Source organism: Gambusia affinis, linkage group LG14 (assembly GCF_019740435.1).
Source record: "Gambusia affinis linkage group LG14, SWU_Gaff_1.0, whole genome shotgun sequence".
NCBI classification, from domain to species: domain Eukaryota; kingdom Metazoa; phylum Chordata; class Actinopteri; order Cyprinodontiformes; family Poeciliidae; genus Gambusia; species Gambusia affinis.
This window is the reverse complement of record NC_057881.1, coordinates 26858639-26878814: the sequence shown is the minus strand read 5'-3', so window position 1 is coordinate 26878814 and position 20176 is coordinate 26858639. Positions and strand designations below refer to the sequence as shown.

Below are 20176 nucleotides of genomic sequence, written 5' to 3'. Positions count from 1 at the left end.
GTTTTGCTTTTTGTTTAGAGACATGCCTAATATTTGGACCAACTCCAGGATTCCTTTTTGATCAATTTTTGTGTTACTTTTAGGATGTCCACATTGAACCAAGAGACAGAACATCAAATAGAATGAGGGCTGTTTGGATCATGGCCATAACAGCAGTGAAATATTCCAAGTTTCAACTTACGGAGGTCTCGTGTCGCCCCTGATGAGATGTTGCCCTGGGTGTCCATATCAGAACCCTCTACTGTTTGTTAATATGAAATGAGTGAAATGAATTAATAATATAAACTTTTTAAGCAGTATCTGATTTAAGCTTTGGATTTTGGGTAAAATTTAAGTCTTGTCAGGAAATCAGGTTGAAATCCAATTCAAAATTAAAAGTAAAAGTCAAGTCACACGTCAAGACTAAAGTTTTGAGTCTGAAAGACTTTCTGAGTGACAAGCTTCCACAATTTTTTTTCTTTTGTTATTTTAAAAATGTTCATAGGAACAGAGGAGGTGATTTTTTTCTTCTCATCTGTCTGTTATTTTCCACATAGTAAAATGCCATCTGTGCTTAGTGCTGTTGCAAACTGCAGCTACCTCTGGGATGCATAAAATAAACAATTTTGGTTTTGCTTATGCTTTTGTCAATATCTCTACAGTGAATGTGAGAGAAAGGAGTGAAGGAGAGAGAGATATTAGTCACAGTGGTTGAAGCCCAGCAGGATTGTAAAATGGCGCCGTACCTCTTGATCTTAGTAATGAATTACACTATAGATATGCTACAGGTAGAGCTAAAAATGATTTATTTGTTAGCATGACTCAAACGGAACCAATTTGGCAGTAAAAGGGATTTCTTGCTCAGTTTTCCAGAGTCAGATTTCTTTGAGGCTTTGAGGTCTCACCCCCCATTTATTTAGGAAGGGTGGGTTTTTTTCTGATTGCTCAAACCCCAAAAGTTCTTAGAAGACCTCTGGATACCCTAAGAACTATAAGTTTAGAAGGTGTGGATTTTTCTACATGATAAATGAGAGAAAGGGAGTGTGGGTGAAGGAGGCCTTTAGGCCCAACTGAAAGTAACCTCATTTGGTTTGATTAGTAAATAGGTTTATTTACCAATTCTAAGATAGGTGAAGTAATATGCACAAGCAAGTTTAAATTGGATCTTCCTTATTTATTTGAACCCAAACTGAAATATCTAATTAAAAACTGACTTTTAATTACAATAAAATCTAATAATGAAGCTTTATTGATGCAGGAGTCTTAGACAATGGGATTCCAAGACTGTGCTAAAAGTCAGAACCATATGTTGGGAAATGTTGTGACAGAGACTGTATTCAAAGTTTTTTGGAGATTCTGTCTGTGTGCAGCTCAGAGATCAGTGTACTGATCTGTAACTTGGATATTAATCTAGTTGAAATAAAATTTTTTTTTTAATTTTGTGTCAACAGTCTGGATGGATGAACCTTTTACAGAGATCAGATTTTTGGACCGAATCTAGCAAAAGTGTTGAGATGACATTGTACAATTCTGGTGTTGTGAATTTAATAACCTCTAAAATGCCAATGGGAGAATACTTCATCTGTCTTTCACTTATTCTATTCTATTCTAGTAATAACCAGGTTTTCTAAAATATTCTCAATCAATACTACTGTGACATTCCATCAACTAAAAAAAAATCTTTATGTATTTGTGACAGAAGCAGAGAGAAATTTCATGATAATTGAAAACCAAAACAACTGTATGTACCTACAAAGTTCTTTATTTTATGCATGGTGCTCTTTACAAGTCTTCTTCTGGTTGAAGTGTGGGTTCACATTAAAGAAAATATTAAACATTTCCATAAGACAAAGAAGTGTAGTGATGAATTAGACAGCTAAGTGAAGTAACTGTAACATGCAATACTAAATGGAGTAAGGAAATAAAGCATCATGTACGAATATGGACAAAATCACAGGTCATACCGATAACAACATATGTCTAATCTAACTGGGCAGTGCAAAACTAAGAGGCTCTTTCTGGTACCCCTCAATTAAACTAACAGTTTTATATGTTGCTGAACAATTAATGTAACACTCAGAAAAATGCAGTTATGATTTTAGTTCCTGTAAAAATGGTTGTTCTTAAAAGGAGGACATGAGTGATAAAAACTGACCTGGTTTTGTTCTAACTCATTTTACTGTAATCACCCATTTCTTTTTTCTGTGGACATTATACACTGTTGGGCAAACTGTTTTCTCCTTTCTCTTGCTTTACTTGATCTTTACACACCTCTGCCAACAAAACTCTGTGGAAACATTTAGAGAAAACTGTGATAGTAAACAAACTGTTGAAAAAAAGCTGTTGAAAAAGTCAAAGACAGTGGAGGCAGGTCAATCAGCACTTCGGTTTTGAGCACTAATAGTGATGTCAGTTTCTGAACTTTTCACGTCTTTATTTTGATAGAGCCATTACTATGAAAGAGTATACACTGTCCATTTAGAAGAGTAAAAGTGAAGGAAATTCAGAAATACTGAAATGATACACTGCTCAATAAAAAGGGAAAGAAGTGTATTTGACAGCTAGAAATGATCTACAGAGTCAAACACTGTTCTCAATCTAAATCTGAACTATAAAACACACTAAAAATACAACGATGGTATTAAATAAATGAAGGTACGGTAGTTTCAATACAAGGTGATCTTAATCACCCCACACCCTTTGTGTAACACAAACACTACAACAGTCAAAGGATGTCAAAGCCAAATTTCAAATGGGGGAAACAAGTAATTCCACCAGCAAATTCAATGCCCTGCTTTGATAAATCAATCTTTTTGTACATAAAATGAAAAATATCTTTTCACATTGAGAGGGAAAATAAAGTATTTACTGTACAGAAAGTATCAACTAATTCAAAAACTTTGAGAGGAAAGCTCCAGTCCCAACTTGTAGAATCTCACAATCTTTGTTCAGTGCAGTTTCAGAACTTTGTTAAAAAAACTTTTAACTTTTAAGATTTTGGTAACCAATTCTGATGGTAAGAAAAGCTGTAGAAAAATAAAGTAGGATTCTCAAGATTAAAAGACCAAATGTCCTTAAATGTTTTTTTTTTTTTCTTAAAATCTCCACAAAATGGGAGAGGAACAAATTCACAAATCTTATACTCCTATAACTATGAAAAAGTGTATTTTTTGAATTTTATTTTCATTCAAAATTTTAGGATATGCACTGAAGGCAGAAAATGGAATAGAAAGGGTGTTGGGAATTCTGGAAACTTGAGAACTTTTTAGTGACTGTCTCCTTCAACCAATACTCAAACTTTTGGAGGAAAACCTATTTTCCCGCTGAGGCCTCTTCCCTCTGACGAGGTCTGGTTTATCATGCTGAAAGCAGGGCAGCTGGATGTGATGACTGTGGTTGCTGAGGTAAAATGTTGTGATGGAGACATAAGGAAAAGAGGGGGGGGGCATCCGAGTCAGCCAGGGTGCAGCTAGAAGCATTATGGGTGTGAAAAAAAGAGAAAGACAAATATTAGTGGAGTTGAACAGATTTTACATTCAAAACTGAAGCACCTAAGAAATGTAAGCTGAATTAGACAATATATTTTTGCAGAAGGATAAAACGTAAATATTCCATACACAAATGTAGGAAAGGTTATTTCAACACCTGTGAGCTTCCATGAGTTTGAATATTTTCCTAGTGGAAGTGTTAATGTTAGTAAACCAGCAGCTTAAAAACTACATTGAGCACAAAAGTACAAGAAAAGAACACAAGAAAGCAAAAGCTCTTCCTTTATTTTCAATTCCATTAAAACTATATCATTCAACTCAAATGCCCTGCGACAGACTGGTGACCTGTCCAGGGTGACCCCGCCTCTCGCCCAGAACGCAGCAGGAGAGGAACCAGCAACCCTCCCAACCCCATTAGGGACAAAGGGTGTTCAGAAAATGGATGGATGGATCATTCAACTCAAAGGGAAATGAAACATTGTTGTACCGAATGTCATGTAAGATGGTTATTTAAAAAGTTGTTGTAATGGTGATGGCTGTAAAAATGAAGGAGCTCTTGTTGTGGTCAGTATTCCAGAAGCCTCTAACTGAATACATCTGATGTTGCATGATCATCTTATGAAGAGTATGCTCAGGTTTGTCTGTAATGTTCTTTTCCTGTTATGTTTTCTAATTTTCTCTTTAAAAAAGCTTTTACTTAAAATTTTATTAAGCTGTAAATGGAGAGAAAAACATACAGCAATTAGAACCCAAGACAACTTGGGTTTATTTATAATGGTTTTATTACTCCTGGTAATAAAGCTATGCCATTTTATTACATGGTTTCTATAATGACAATAAAGATTATGAATATGATTATTAATATTATTATTTATAATTCTGTTGAGGACTACAGCCTCTGGACATGGTGCATGTGCTCTACCAAGTCAACCAAGCAGTGGTTTTATCTGCAGTCGATGTCTTTAATACTTTAATAAATCTACATGAATTTCTGTTTGAAAGTTAATGTATCTACCTAAATCAGATTTTCTTTCCCTGAAGTGCACGACATAACTTCAGGAGAGTCAAGTCATGGACAAGACTAAAGTATCCATTAGTGAAATGCCTGAAGTACCCATTTTATTTACACCTTAAATACTTCACAGTTATAATATTCATTTCATTAGTGTTCAATGACCTTTTTGGGAGACATTCAGGGCTTGAGGTATCTAAAACTTCTCAAATAAAGTGAATGCAAAGGTAAACACATTATGTTAACTCCAATGCAACATACATTCTATTGCCAAAAGTATTTGCTCATCCATCCAAATGTTCCTGACTGGAACACCTGACCCCTGAGTTCCACTGAAAGGAACTCTGAATACTAAAGACATGGATGGCAGAGTCTGGTGTGGATGAACGTGACTCGAAGACTGAGAGCCGGGCCTTCTTGTCCAACATCACTATGTGACCTCACAAATCCAGTTCTAGAAGAATGGACAAAAATCCCCATAAACACTCCTAAACCTTGTGGACAGACGTCCCTGAAGCTGTTCTAACTGTGAAGGGTGGAGCAATGTGATATTCAACCCTATTATATTAGGGTTAGTAATATTATATTACTATTAGGAATGGGATGTCAGTTAAACTCATATGTGAGTCAGGTCAGGTGAGCGAATGCTTTTGGCAGTATAGGAATTTGAAACACAGAGCAAAGATTGTGTGATCACAGTAAATCATATTGAGGAATTGAAGTTTTTGTCCAAGTCTTAAGTCATAAGTAAAAAATATGGTTCTACTCAAAACAGTGCAATGGGCATGTGTCTTAAAGATGACAACACTAAAGGACTGGACTTTAACTTGGATGCTTGAGGGCTGAGTCCCCTCTGGGACTCCACTCTAACTCTTTCAGAATGTCCGTTTTTTCAATTCACGGCTCCAAAACAAGCTGCTCTTACATGTTAGGCTGGCTTTTCTATTGCCATTTTTAAGTCACACTTGTGTTCAGAAAGTTTTGACACAGTATGCCTTAGTAGGTTGTTGTTTCTGGTTTTACCTCACAATTTATTTAATTTGGCTTTTATCGTTTTCTTTCATATTATATTAGTTTTTATTCATTTCTTGGTTTGATGTGTTTTGGTATTGTACATCACTTGTTTAAACAAATAGCTTTTCATCTCAATGAGACATGTCTAGTTGAATAAAGGTTAAATACATACAAATATGCTTTATAAATAAAACAGATTTAGATATAATTACATTATTTATTACTTCATGTATTTATACTTTACATACCTTCTTAATCTGGAGTTATCTCTGTTTCCTGGTGTACAACAACTTTGGTAACAGACATATCTGGGTGCTGCTCTTTTGCCTCTTTAATAGCCTGAGCCAAAGCCTGAAGAGTCACAAAGAGACAGAAAAATCTGGATTAGTAAAACACAACAAATAAAATACATGTTCAAATTACAATTCTGGTGTCTAAGTTAAAATGAAACAGTGCTGTAAATATGATACATTTGGTCTATAACGTCACAACATTCATAGTTTCTTTTAAAAAGGACATTTTAGTTCCATTAGTCTTTTTAATTTTCAATGCCTAAAAAATTTTCAGGCACTTTTTAAAATATTTTTTATATATGCTGTTTATCCTTGAACGTTAGCACATTAGCTCCACTTTAAGCCAAACTAACTTTTAGCTGCATAAACGAGATGGTTGTATGAGTTTTAAAAACAATCATGTCTATAATTAGTCAAATGGCAGACTGTTAAATTCATATTAGTACATTTTAATGTGTATTTTTTGGCATCTTGGAAATATGGCCAAGTTTATTGAGCAAGCTCTGTCGCAAAAATAGAATAAAATCAGTTTTCAAAAGTAAAGTATTGAAGTAGTTTTTGTTTCACTAAACATGTGTGATTACATAGAATTTTCTGTATTCAACAAGTCATAAAAAACGCATATCTCCAACAAATACCTCCAATGATGACTTAGGAAAGCAAACTGTACATTTAAAATAATCTGTTTTGTTGTAGTTGTACTTTTTAGCAGCACAAGTGCCTAAACAATGACCATTTTGGATGTTGAAGTTAAGACACAGGGTTGTATTGTCCAAATTCTCACAGTTTTGCACGTTGTAAACCTGCACACCCGAACCTTTATGTGCACCTGACTGAATCCACACTTCACAGAGGGGAGTACACACTGAGCATTGGGACCGGGCGTAACTTATTACAATTGGCATACAGCTTCAGGACCCACACCGCTACTCAGATACACACATAGGCATAACTTTCTGAAGGACTGGTGTGGACACGCCTACACCTGTTTCGGCCTGACAGAGACAGTTCCCACCAATATTTATTACACCTTTCTACCTTAATATGCCTGGATCTATTTGTGGACATTGTGCTCAAACATTAACAGCCAGTGAACAAACTTTTTAAAATTCCTATGTAAAATGTAAATGGCAAGTCCACTCAGTGATCTATATCAGTGACTTAATGTGTGCAGCAGTGCACCACATGCACTATTACTTTGGGAATATTGGCAACCTGGAAAATGGCACAAACAAAGAATCTGAAAAAGAGACACAATGTTTTACTATTAACTGTCAACGCTATGACAGCAAGGTAAGGTCCAAAGGATCCACATTTCACAGGTCAGTAAAAAGTTTTAACTTAAAAAAATGTCTAAAGAAAGTGGGGAGAAGACTAACTACTCCTCAGTGGCTTAACTACTTTGACAACCTTAATATCTACTTGTGCCGAGCAGTTCAGTGTGTTTCAGTTCAGTTAACACAAAAACAAGGCGACCCACACATCTACTTTCTGCCATTTTATCATTGGAGCAGGTGTTTCTTAGATAATCAACCATTGCTAGTGTTCAGGCTATCACTTATTAGTGATCACAAAAATAAACATCAAGCCTGAAAATTCAAAAAACATGAAACTGTAAAGGAGTGAATGTTTTTTTGTGTGTGTGTTTTTACGTACTTTTGGTGTGGGAAAAGTTTTTGTGTTTTTTAATGTTAATTTCTGACACACTTGAACACAATCTCTACTCTGTGGGCACCTGGATCTGTTGTGTGTCGGTTGCCATGGCAACGGGTCTGCGTGTGACAGCTGACATACACTAAGAGGAAAAAAAAAGAGAAAACAACTGGTTTTAAGTTGTTTTCAAACTGTTTTTCTACAGGGGTTTTCTCCTGGTCAACGTGTATCATTTATTCATATATGTGGTCATATTCAAAGCAATCCTCAAATAGGATGAAACATTTCATGAGCCAAACTTTGTTAAATTTTAAACCATAGCTCCTACAACGACGATAAAGTTAAATAAAATTATTGGCCATTGTAAAAGAGAAATTTGCTTAGTTCTCCATTGCTTCTTGACAGAATTTAAACTGTTAATAGTTTTATATACAGAGAGAATACATATTTTACATATCCAAACATCAGCACTTTTATCAGTTTCAACCACATTTTATGGAAACTGGGTAAGAAATATGCGGGCTACAACCATTTGACAGATTGCTGCTCATCCTGCATTAGAACAGTATGGTTTTTGTGGACATGACTGAATGCATAGTAATGGCATCTGCAGGTACACGTCACTAGCTGTCGTGGCTAATAGGTGATGTGCAATTCAGCAATAATGATGGTCACTCTACTCCCCATCCAGCCCCAAGAAAGTCCCACTGAAAATATAGACATGAGCAGAAACATAGATGTGACTTGGATAGTAGATCCACTAGCATCACTGACATTCGTACGTTATGTGCTTTTCAGCAGCGTTCAGAACCAGGGACAGCTGTAGAATCGCAGGTGAGACAGGAAAGGACATGAAAAATGAATTAAAACCAGTCTTATTGTATAATTTGACAGTAAATAAATATGTTTGTCTTTAATATAAAGACACATCATATCTCATCTGCTATGTGTAATTCAGCAGGGCACAGCTTCATGCCAGCCCATTCAGGGTCAGCTGTGGAGTCAGAATCACATGACTGAAAAATACAAAGTTTGCATTGACAAGGTCAGTGCAAAAGACAGAATAAATAACTTCTGTGTAAGCTCAATTAATCCTTATTCATTTAGCTTACACAGAGGTTATTTATAATGTCTTTTGAATACTTTAGTAACATTTTGACTGTTACAGACAATTGTTGATGTTTTTAAGCACTTCATAAAATCAGGCAATAAATGGCAGCTATATTATTGTGATAATTTTCACAGAAAATATTACTGAATTTTGTAACTGTTTTCAATGAGCATTGAGCAAATATACAGACCCATTCCATAAAATAGAATTTGATTGAAAAGTTCAATATTTAGTAATTCCATCATCAAGTGGAACACATTATATAGATTAATTACATCACTGATGTTTTAACATCTTTTTTAATTTTACCAGTAATGTTTTATTTATTTATTTATTTTTTTTGCTTTTTACAGGTTTTGTTTGCGCTAGTGGCCTTAATTTGAAAGTAGTTTGACAGGAAACAGGGTAATGAGAGAGGGGGAAGACATGCAGCAAATGTCACTGGGCCAGGATTCGAACCTGTGACCACCGCCACAAGGACTAAGGCCTCAATACGTGGGTCACGCTTTGCATGGGGACGCATCTTTACAATACATCCCCACCAACTTTTTACACATATTCAGGCATGCGAAAAATAAAAAAACCCTCTTGAAAAATTGCCGACTCGGTAGATGCACACAGAGCACCAAGGTTGGCGAGGGAAGTCCTTTGGGAGGTGTGTGCAGAGTTGTTTGTGTGGGAGGGTAATGTAAGGGGATGGACCTGCTGCGTCGCACGAGGAACCCATTGTGATGCCTTGAAATTCTAGTTGAATTTATTTTCTCTAGGATTATTGTCAGGTCTTTTTTGTTTTCTACAGTCTGAGTGGCTTTTGTGTTAATTAGTCTCCCATCTTTGGTTTTGCTGCTTTCTCCCTGCCAGTTTTTTGTTGTTTTTCTTATTTTGTTTTAAGGCATTTGGCAGACCAACTGTGATGGTGTATTACCAGCACCATCAATGAGCTGGAGTGTGGGCAGGACACACAGCTGGAACAAATTACTTCTTATTAGTTCATTTGGTTCTTTGACATTTGTTACCCCTGCCTCTGTATTTAAGCTCATGGTTTTCACTCAATTACTGGTCTAACTGATCTTGCTCCATATCCTGTCAAGACCTGTAGATTTCACTTATTTAAAATTCAGTCTTTGAAATATGTATTTTAGGGGCTTTCTGTACCTTGGCTTTGCCAAACAAAACAAGCATTCATCTTTAAGGATGAGAGTAATTAGCTAATACTTAAATTACATATTAGAACCTAAAGCAGAAATCTGTTACAATTTGTGAGCTAATAAACATTCTTTGCACTTTCTGAAAATATCAAGTCAACTCTGTTCTGTATTTTCAAACTAGAATCTGTTCTTTCATGATTTTTACCTTGTCATGATCAATTGCTGTGTCTCCAGTGATGACAATTCTCTTCTCAATTCGAGTCTCAGAAATTCCTCCTTTCACCGTCTACAACAACAGATAATTTACACAGACTGAAACACATATACTTTTACAGACATTCATCTTTATTGTGTCTCTAAATCGTCTCTTTGAAGATATAAAAATTTTGTCGCTGGTCATAATGTAGATATGTAATTTTTCCAGCAGGAGCATAATAGTTTTGTGAGGTATTTTAAAGAATTTGTAGATTTGCATGAAAACAGCTAGCAGCAAAAATCCTTAATTCCTATTACTGATGTAAATTTAAGAAAAGGTTAGCAATAGAGTTTTGCCGACTAAGATTTAAAAATTAACAGACTTGTATCAGTCTTGCACAGGTCTCAAACTCCAGTCCTCTAGTTGCTTTCTTGCAGTTTTTAGATGTGCCACAAGTACAAGACACTGGAATGAAATGGCTTGACTGCCTCCTCCTTGTGTAGATCTTCTTCTTCTTCTTGATTTTATTGGCGGTTGGCAACAAACTTTAAGTAGCATTACCGCCACTTACTGGTATGGAGTGTGGTTCGAGATGGACTATCAATTTATATAAATACTTGTATACTCCTACACATACTATTAATAGATAAATTAAATAAATAAATTTCCTATTTATATATACCTACATACTCTCATCCATTTTTATACATATCTTTATAATCCACCCCCCTAGATCATGCACCCATTCACACACACACCTATTTTAATCATATTCTTTGAAATAATTTAGTTTTCTTTAAATATTTAATAATTATTTGTATATGTTTACTCCCCGAATTCTTCCTCAAAATATCTATCAAATTAATCTTTTCCTTAATACATTCAAACTCTCTTCTCATACACCTTCTTTCTCTTTCATACTTATGGCATTCTAACATAACATGTTCTATTGTTTCATATTTGTCACAATAATCACATTTTCCATTAATATGCTTTTGTATTTTAAAAAGTGTATAATTAAGTCCTGTATGCCCAAATCTTAATCTTGTTATCACCCTTCCCTCCTTTCTATTTCTTCTTCCATTTCTTTTCTCTCCTACTATCTTCTGTATTTTATAAAACCATCTTCCTGTTTTTTCTTCATCCCACCTTTTTTGCCATTTTTCCATCAGTTTTTCTTTAACCATACTCTTTCCCTCAGATTTACTTATTTTAACTTTAAAACTAATATTATTATGAATTGCCCTCTTTGCCATTTTATCTGCCCTCTCGTTTCCTTCTACTCCAATATGTGCTGTAACCCACACAAATATAACTATTAGACCCATATTTTGTATCCTGAACAATATACGAAATATTTCTGATAATATATCCATCCTACTATCTGATTGAATATTTTTTAAACTTAATAATGCTGAGCTTGAATCTGAACATATCACTGTTTTTAATGGTTTTATTTCTTCTATCCATTGTAAAGCTAACAATATTGCCAACATTTCTCCTGTGTAAACTGATAACCCATCTGTGCTCCGTTTTCCTATTTTTACATCGAATTCTGGTACCACAAAAGCTACTCCTATCTTCCCATTTATCTTTGACGCATCTGTATAAATTTGAATATATTTGTAATATTTGTTTATATGTATCTGTACTGAATATCTATCTACCGTGTAAGATTTATCTTGTTTCTTTTCTATTATTGACATGTCTACATTTGCTTCTGGTAAAATCCATGGCGGTATTATTGACATTGGTGTTTGACTTATTTCTAAACTATTAATCTTAAATTCTTTTGTTTTATTTCCAATATTCCATCCAAAACTCCTCATTTCTTTCTTTTCTTTTTCCCAACATGGACCTAAAATTTCCCGAGTTGGATGATCAAGTTTATTGCTTTGTAAATTTAACCAGTAATTTATTTCTAGTTTTGTTCTTCTTAAATCTAATGGCATTTCTCCCATTTCTACTTCTATTGCAGCTGTTGGTGTGGTTTTAAATGCTCCAGTACATACTCTTAATGCCTGATGTTGAATTATGTCTAATTTATTCAGATGTGTTTTAGCTGCTGAACTGTAAACTATGCAACCAAAGTCTATGTTAGATCTTATCATTCCATTATAAATCTGTTTCAGTGATTTTCTATCTGCTCCCCAGTCACTGCCAGCCAAGCATCTTAAAATATTTAAGATTTTCTTACACTTATCAACCACTTTTTGAATATGTATATTCCATTTTAGTTTTTCATCAAACCATATTCCTAAAAATTTTATACACTTTACTTGTTCTAATTCTTGATTATATAATTTTAATTTTATTTCCTTGTTTATTTTTTGTGTGAATATCATTACTTTTGTCTTTTCAACTGAAAACTTGAATCCCCATGGCAACGCCCATTTTTCTATTTCAATAATAACTTTTTGTACTTTCTTTACAATATGATCTACATTTTTCCCTCTTTTCCAAACAGCTCCATCATCTGCAAATAATGAACATCCTATTTCTTTTCCAATACCATTAAACACATCATTTATCATAATTAAGAACAGTAAAGGACTTATAATGCTTCCTTGCGGAGTTCCATTTTCTACCTTATATTTTTCTGAATACATTTCCCCTATTCTCACTTGTATTTTTCTATTTGTTAAAAAGTCTTTAATCCATTTAAATAATTTTCCTTTAATATCCAACATATATAGTTTAATCAATAATCCCTCCACCCACATCATATCGTATGCTTTTTCTATATCAAAAAATTCTGCCACCACACTTTCTTTATTTACTTGTGCTCTTCTAATTTCATGTTCTAAACATAACGTTGGATCATTAGTGCTCCTCCCTTTTCGAAAACCACTTTGATATTTTTGATATATCTCCTTTACTATTTAAATAATAAACCATCCTATTGTTAATCATTCTTTCCATTATTTTACATAAATTGGATGTTAAAGCTATTGGTCTGTAGTTTCCTGGGTTTGAATTTTCTTTTCCTGGTTTTGCTATTGGTATTATAACTGATTCCTTCCAGTTCACTGGTAGTTTTCCTTCCTCCCAAATTTTATTATATAATTGCAATAATATATCTTTTGATTTTTCACTAAGTTGTCTTATCATTCTATAACAAATCTGATCTTTACCTGGTGCTGTATTTTTTGTCTTCCTGAGTGCAGAATTCAATTCAGCTTTTGTGAACTCAACATTTAACAAATTATTTGTTTCTTCAACATTCTCTAATAACTCTTTATATTTAAGTTTTGTATTTTCTCTCCCTCTCCTTCCCTCTTCACTTATATTATTTGAACTATGAACTTTACTTAATGTTCTTGCCAATGTTTCAGCTTTATCTTCATCTCTTACTATATTTATATTATCCATTTTTAATATAGGGTATTCAAACTCTTTCTTTATGCCATTCATTCTTTTAATTATTTTCCATATTTTTTCTATTTTGGTTTCTCTCCCTATTGTACTACAGAAATTCCTCCAATAATCTCTTTTTGCGTTCTTAATAGTTCTTCTTACCATTGTTTGCTTTCTTTTATAATCAATTAAATTCTTATAAATAGGGTTCCCTTTTAATACCTTAAATGCTTTATTTCTTAACTTTATTGCTTTTTTACATTCATCTGTCCACCATGGCACCATTTTCTTATCATTTCTACATCCTGTTTTCTTTATTGAATTATCTGCTGCTTCCATGATTATTTTGCAAATTCCTAAATTGACATCATTTATGTCCCTTGTCATATCTACTTTCTCTAAGTTTATTTGACTCGAGTACCTAAATTTAATCCAGTCTGCTTTATTAAAATTCAGTTTTCTATTTACCTTTATATTCTTATTTAGATTTAATCCTACCTTAACTACAATGGGATAATGATCACTACCTATTGTTGTATTTTTATCAATGAACCACTCACAAATACCAGCTAAAACATTTGAAACAATTGTTAAATCAATAACTGATTCCATCCCTGTTCTTACATTAATTCTTGTTCCCCTCCCATCATTAATACATACAAGATTTTTCACTTCCATTAATTCTTCTATAACTTTTCCATTTTTATCATTACATTTACCACATAATGTACTATTTGCATTAAAATCCCCACACCAAATTACTTTCCCTTCCAAATATGCAGTTAACTCCTCCATTATTTCAATTGATAATGTTTTGCATGGATTATAAAAATTTATTATTTTAAATTTACTTTCTTGTTCCCATATATCAACTATTATAAATTCAAGTTCTTTCCCCTTCCCTAATACCTGATATTGTATCCCTTGTTTTATAAATATTGCACATCCTCCTCCCCCTCCCTCCTGTCGATCTCTTCTTCTATTATATCCCTTAATCACTAAATCTAATGTTGTTTTTAACCATGTTTATTATTTACAAATAATTTCTGGTTTTTCCTCAAGACTATCAACATAACCTTTAAGTTCCTGTCCGTTAGCAATTAAACTTCTTGCATTCCATTGTAATATTAACATTAATTATTTTCAGCTGGTGGTCCTGGTCTCCCATCCCCCTCCAGCTTTTTGTTTATGTTCTCCCATGATCCCTCTTTAAACCCCAAATATTTTTCTGCTCCTCTCACTATTATTTTAATTTTCTCAGTTTTATGCTTGGCTTGGTCAGTGCAGTTGATAACATATGCTATAAATAGTATTAATTTTTCTACTGACACTGTGATATTTTCTTCTAATTGCACTTTGCTTTGCTGTGGGATTTGATTCACTGTTTGTTCACTCTTTCTTGTTGTCTGTTCTTTCACATTTTTAACAGCTTCTGCATAACTAATGTTTTTAATTGTTTTAATCTGAATGATTTCTTTTGCCTTCTTCCTCACCTCACATCCTCCATACGTAACTCTATGTTGCCCTCCACAGTTACAACATTTTTCTTGTGCTTCTTCTTTACATTCCTCTATTTTGTGATCTTCACCACATTTTGGACATCTCTGCTTCCCTTTACAAACTGCAGCTATGTGTCCATACCTTTGGCATTTGAAGCAACGAAGTGGTGGAGGGATACAAGGTCTGACCTGAAAACTGAGATATCCTATTTTGATGTTTTGTGGTAAATCTTTCTCTTCAAATTCAATGAGAATTGACAAACTTCCTACTCTTTCTCCATTTATTGTTCTTGACAACCTCTTCAAGTTATTCACTTTTCCTCCTGTAATATTCTTCTTAATTTTATCAAGATCTTCCTCTAGAGGATCCCATAAATCACTCCTCTAGTTTTTTTATTTTCGCCTACTATTTTTTTCTCCAACACATTTTTTTTTACATATATTATCCACATTTAAAGCCTTATTTTTTTGTTCTTCATTTTTACAAACTACCAATAAATTTCCATCTCTCAATATCTTCACCATTTCAACATCTCCGATTTTCTTTTTTACTTCTCTTGACACCACAATGGGGCTGATGTTATTCTGTTCTTCTTCATTTTTTAGTTTTAATATTATTTTAACTTCCTCCCTCACAACTTTCCTTCTCACTATCCTTTCTTCTTCAGAGCTACTTCCTTCCAGTTCTCTTTTATTTCCTTGAATATCACTAATACTCTTTCCTTCGTTTATTTTTTGTCTTTCCCGTCCTCTCCCTCTTCCTCTCCCCACTGGCGTCCACCCTTCATATTCCATATCTTCTTCATTTCCTGTCTCCATTTCCATCCGAACCATTCACATACCAGCTTATGCCAAATCCGCCTTTTCCAACTTCAATATACGTTTTCGTTTTGCCGCGCTCACAACCGTCCAACCACCTCCGTCAAGCGACCGAAGTTCCACCAAACTGGTAGCTGCCACTTTCTGTTCAAACTCAATGAAATACTGTTTTACGACACCGCATCAGCCGATCTCCCTCCTTGTGTAGATTATTTCTCCAGAGCCTTAATGACCTAATTATTCTATTCAGGTGTGTTGCAGCAGAGGCTCATGTAAAAGCTGCAGGACTGCGGATCTCCAGGACTGGAGTTTGAGACCCCTGGTCTATTGCATCAGACTGCAACCTGTGCATATGGGTTCAATAATTGGTTGCCGTTTTTTATGTTTAATAAAACCATTTCCCCCACATTAAAATTTTTATGAAAAATTTTGGTTATGCCTTGCTGCTGAAATGTGCTATACAAATAAAATTTTATTGATTGATTGATTTTCCATTTTTGACTAAAACAAATCTGATCACTCATGAAGAAAGTCAGATTTATAAAGTTACTGTTCATGTGTATTCATTTTATATTTGTGTAATTAAAATGGGTATAAAGATATTGGTGTATAAGAAAACCCATACATTATTTGGAAATAAAAAACACTTCATCTCAAAGTCAGGCAGACATGTGGAGGAAATGTAAATAAATCTGAATCAGCTTTCTAAATGTTTTAATTGTGCTTACAAATAGAATAAATCATACAGTAAATGTGCTTTTCCCACAGATTCTTTATCCACTGGTGAATTTAAATTAAGTCCACTGTGCAACCCGTAATAAAGAGTAAGATTTTTTTAGATATATTTTAAAGCAAGTTTGTGTAAAGATTTCATTTGCAGAATAAACTAAATGTGTTAATGCTCTAAATTTTTGAGTGCAACAAGGCAACATCTTCCTTTGCAAGAACAGCACAGATACAACCACTAAATGAATTGTCTGTAAAAACGCTGGTTATTTTCCTCATCTTATATATATGTTTCATTATTCAACATCTGTTGTGTCCCATAGGGGGCTATGTTTGGTTGTCTTCCAGTACAAGTAGAATATTTGCACTGCAAAAGGAATGGAGATGGAATATTCCCCCAAAGCAAAGTGGACTTTGGACTATATCAAACCTTACTTGGTTCATCCTCATCTTGGTGCCGGTGCTGTAGGGCTATCAAAACACCTGTGGTTATAATATTGTTTTTATTGTTCAAATAAAAACTAACTCAGAGTTGTGTAATTATAAATTTGGTTAAATTACTTTAGCAGATCATACAGTGGGCCCAAGAAGTAAAGTCAGTTTGGTGAGCTTAATGATTTTAAACATTAAATGTGACTAAGTCAAAAAGATGAAGAAATATGTAACTGTATTTTATAATTTCCCATCAGATTTTTCAAATAAACAGCCATAATCAAAGTGGACACAACAGATAAACACTTTTAGGGTCTAAGTTGTAATAGAAATCCATTTTTAGAACTGCTCAGTTAAATTTTTTGCATTGTATGTAAGAAACATTTTCTAGTCAAGAATACAGGCTGCCTTATTTATGAACCTCATTTTTTTTTGACAAATGACTTATTTGAATCTCTAAAGTAATTTTTTTGTAAAATCTATTTATACTTTGAGCTAAACTAGAAAAATAAATAAATAAAAGCTCACCTAAAGTGAGCCACCCAGAACATGTTTTAGTGAATTCTGTTGATGTTATTGCCTGTTTGCCTGTTAATGACATGCACAGACCTTAGTGATCTGGGTTGTGGTGGTGGTGCTGATAGTCTCAGAGGTGATAGTCTGGGCACTCAGCAGAACTCCTGAATCCTTCTCTGCTAGGGTTTCCACAGGCTGTTGGAGAAATGCGTTAATTATTAACTGTTCAGGATCATCATATTGATCTCATTTGTGTCTATAATTTGACTGTTGATCTCAAACAGTACTCCTTATTCCTATACTGTATTCTTGTGTTGTTTTGAAAAGTTAGTTTTGTTTAAAGGCATCACTTATTAATTAAGATTTCAATGAAAACACTATTTTATTAGTAACAATAATATGTTAGTTTGCCCTGCGACAGACTGGCGACCTGTCCAGAGTGACACCTGGAATGTTAGCTGGAGAGACACCAGCAGCCTTCCTGACCCCACGAGGGACAAGGCTGTTAGAAAATGAATGAATGGACGGATGGATGGATGGAATATGTTAGTTTAACTTCTAATTTTAGTGGATTTTGAACTGATTTTGAACTTTGAACTGTAGCTTAACTGACTTATTAATGAAACTTGTGTCTACTGTTAACATGCAACTATTTATACAAAATGAATACAATTTCATACTAAATTTTCAAGAATCTTCCTGTGCAAAACAAATAAAATAAATTTCTAACTAAATGAAATATCATCAGAGACCTTAAGACAAATTGTAACCATTTCTGCAAAGAAACTTTGCACACAAATTAGAACTAAAAACAATGATTATAATTTGTTTTTACACATCTATGGTTTATTTAGGACAGTGTTTCCTAACCCAGGTCCTGAAGCCAAACTGCCCTGCATGTTGAATATTTTTCCCTGCTTTAATGCACTTGTTTCAGCTGATTGCAGTTCAGCAAACACCTGTTAATCTAAACACCTGTTTCAACCAAATTAATTTCACAAATTAGTTTGGCTGAAGAAAGGACACACCTGCAACATCCAGGACCATTGTTGGGGGAAACAGAGAAAAGACACACTTTAATTCATTTTCAGTGTAGTCCTTTCTCCAACTTGTTGAAGTGACCTTTGATTATGCAGTGATAATCAGGGCACTACTTAGTAGGAATAAGTCAAGGTCCTTCTAAAGATTCAGCTTGAGGCCTTTACTCCCTTAAGCAAGTTGATTTTCACTTGGTATCAACCAGATCCTTCTATTTCACCATAATTTGGCAATATCTTTTATTCACACTTTTCAAAGTCTTATTTTTATACATTTTTGCAAAAAAAAAAAAAAAAGAGTACACAATGCATTTCCATATATTAATAAAACCTTCAATCATTTTTTCAGTTTTTCTTAATGAGCTTGGTTGAATGTCTCTTCCTTGCTCCAAATTCTTGTTCGGAGGTTTGTTTCCACCAGAGGGAGCCAGGAAGCTGCTGTGGAAGTTGGGCCTGCAGGGTGAACTCACACAGCTGCTAATCAATTAGGCTCATCAGGCCGACTATTGTTGCCAGTCCTTCAGAACTTGAGTGGTTTACCTACATGATATCATCCCCCCTGACAGACTGGTGTGCAAACTGGGAGACCTTGAAGTACCCCTTTCCACCTGTTGTAGGATTAAAGGCTTCCTGACAGATTTCACACAAAGAGTTAGAGTGGGACCCCATAACTTCTTAGTTATCAGCATCAGCACTGGCTCTCCCCAAGGCTGCTCTTCATGGTGTGCACACATAATTATGTTTCAGTCCATCAAAGTAGCACTCTTGTTAAATTTGCAGGGGATAATGGGATACTTTATAAAGTACTTCATAATAGAAACCCAGCCTACATTTCTGATCTTCTCCAATCATATATACCACTCAGACCTTTAAGATCATCACAATCAAACTTTCTAACTATTCCAAGAGTCAGAACCAAACATGGTGAAGCAGCTTTTAGTTTTTATGCTCCAACACTCTGGAATAAACTTCCTGCTCACTGTAAGACTGCCCCTACCTTGAGTTTATTTAAAACAAGGTTAAAAACCTTCTTATTTGACATTGCCTATTCTTAGATGTTTGTTTTTAACTATATTCAAACTGTAATATTTTATTTTGTACATTTTTAATCTGCTTGGGCTTTAATTTACTTTCTTTTTATTATCTTCTTGTTGTTTTTAACTTGTTTTGTACAAGCACTTTGAATTGTCCTTGGCTGAAAGGTGCTATATAAATAAAGTTGCCTTGCCTTGCCTTGCCTTGACACAACTGTAGTTTCATCTCATGGGGAGATGAGTCTGCATACAGTAATGAGGTGGAGCGACTAACAGTGTGGGCACAGATAACAACTTGACCTTAAATACAGCCAAGACCAAGGAGCTGATAGTGGATTTTAGAAGTAAAGCAGAGATTCTATCACTAAACATCTGCAAGGACTGGGTGAAGAGGGTGTACAACTTCCATTTCTTACAATTACACATCATTCACACCCTGGCCTGCATGGGATAAACAGCAGAACTGATGAATGAAGCATGATAGATAATTTCTTCAGGAAAAACAAATTTTTTTAAAACTATTGGTTTCATTCTATTGGTGCTCTATTTATTGAAAGCATCATCTGCTATTGTGTCTGTGTGTGGTTCTCCAGGTGCACAGCAGCACGAAGGAAGACACCCAGAAGATCATCAGCTGTGCTCTGCTTTCTCTCAAAAATCTCCACAGGTTTGCCTCAGCAAAGTCAGGAACATTCTAAAAGACTCCTCCCACCGTGGGCACGATTAGTTCCAATTGCTGTCAAATGGCTGCAGATATCGGAGCATCAAAGCAAGAACAAACAGGCTGAAAACAGTTTATACCCAGTAGTCATCAGGGCATTAAATACCACCTTGTATTACATCTAATCCCATGGTTATGTTC

At 34.5% G+C, this 20176-nt stretch overlaps 1 protein-coding gene across 11 annotated transcripts in view; it reads right to left on the bottom strand.

Annotated features, from left to right (window-relative positions):
- Positions 1–1723: 1723 nt before the first annotated feature.
- Positions 1724–20176, bottom strand: part of epb41a (erythrocyte membrane protein band 4.1a) — an 85224-nt gene continuing 66771 nt past the window's right edge. For 9 of the 11 annotated variants that reach the window (XM_044139162.1, XM_044139163.1, XM_044139164.1 and 6 more), the window contains 4 exons: positions 17337–17438; positions 9904–9984; positions 5742–5844; positions 1724–3448 (listed from right to left, as the gene is read on the bottom strand). In XM_044139162.1, coding sequence (XP_043995097.1) covers positions 5746–5844; positions 9904–9984; positions 17337–17438 — 282 coding nt within the window. In that variant the 3' untranslated portion in view covers positions 1724–3448; positions 5742–5745. Of the gene's footprint in view, positions 3449–5741; positions 5845–9903; positions 9985–17336; positions 17439–19436; positions 20062–20176 lie in introns of those variants that run through there. The other 2 variants (XM_044139171.1, XM_044139173.1) reach the window with 2 other exon arrangements.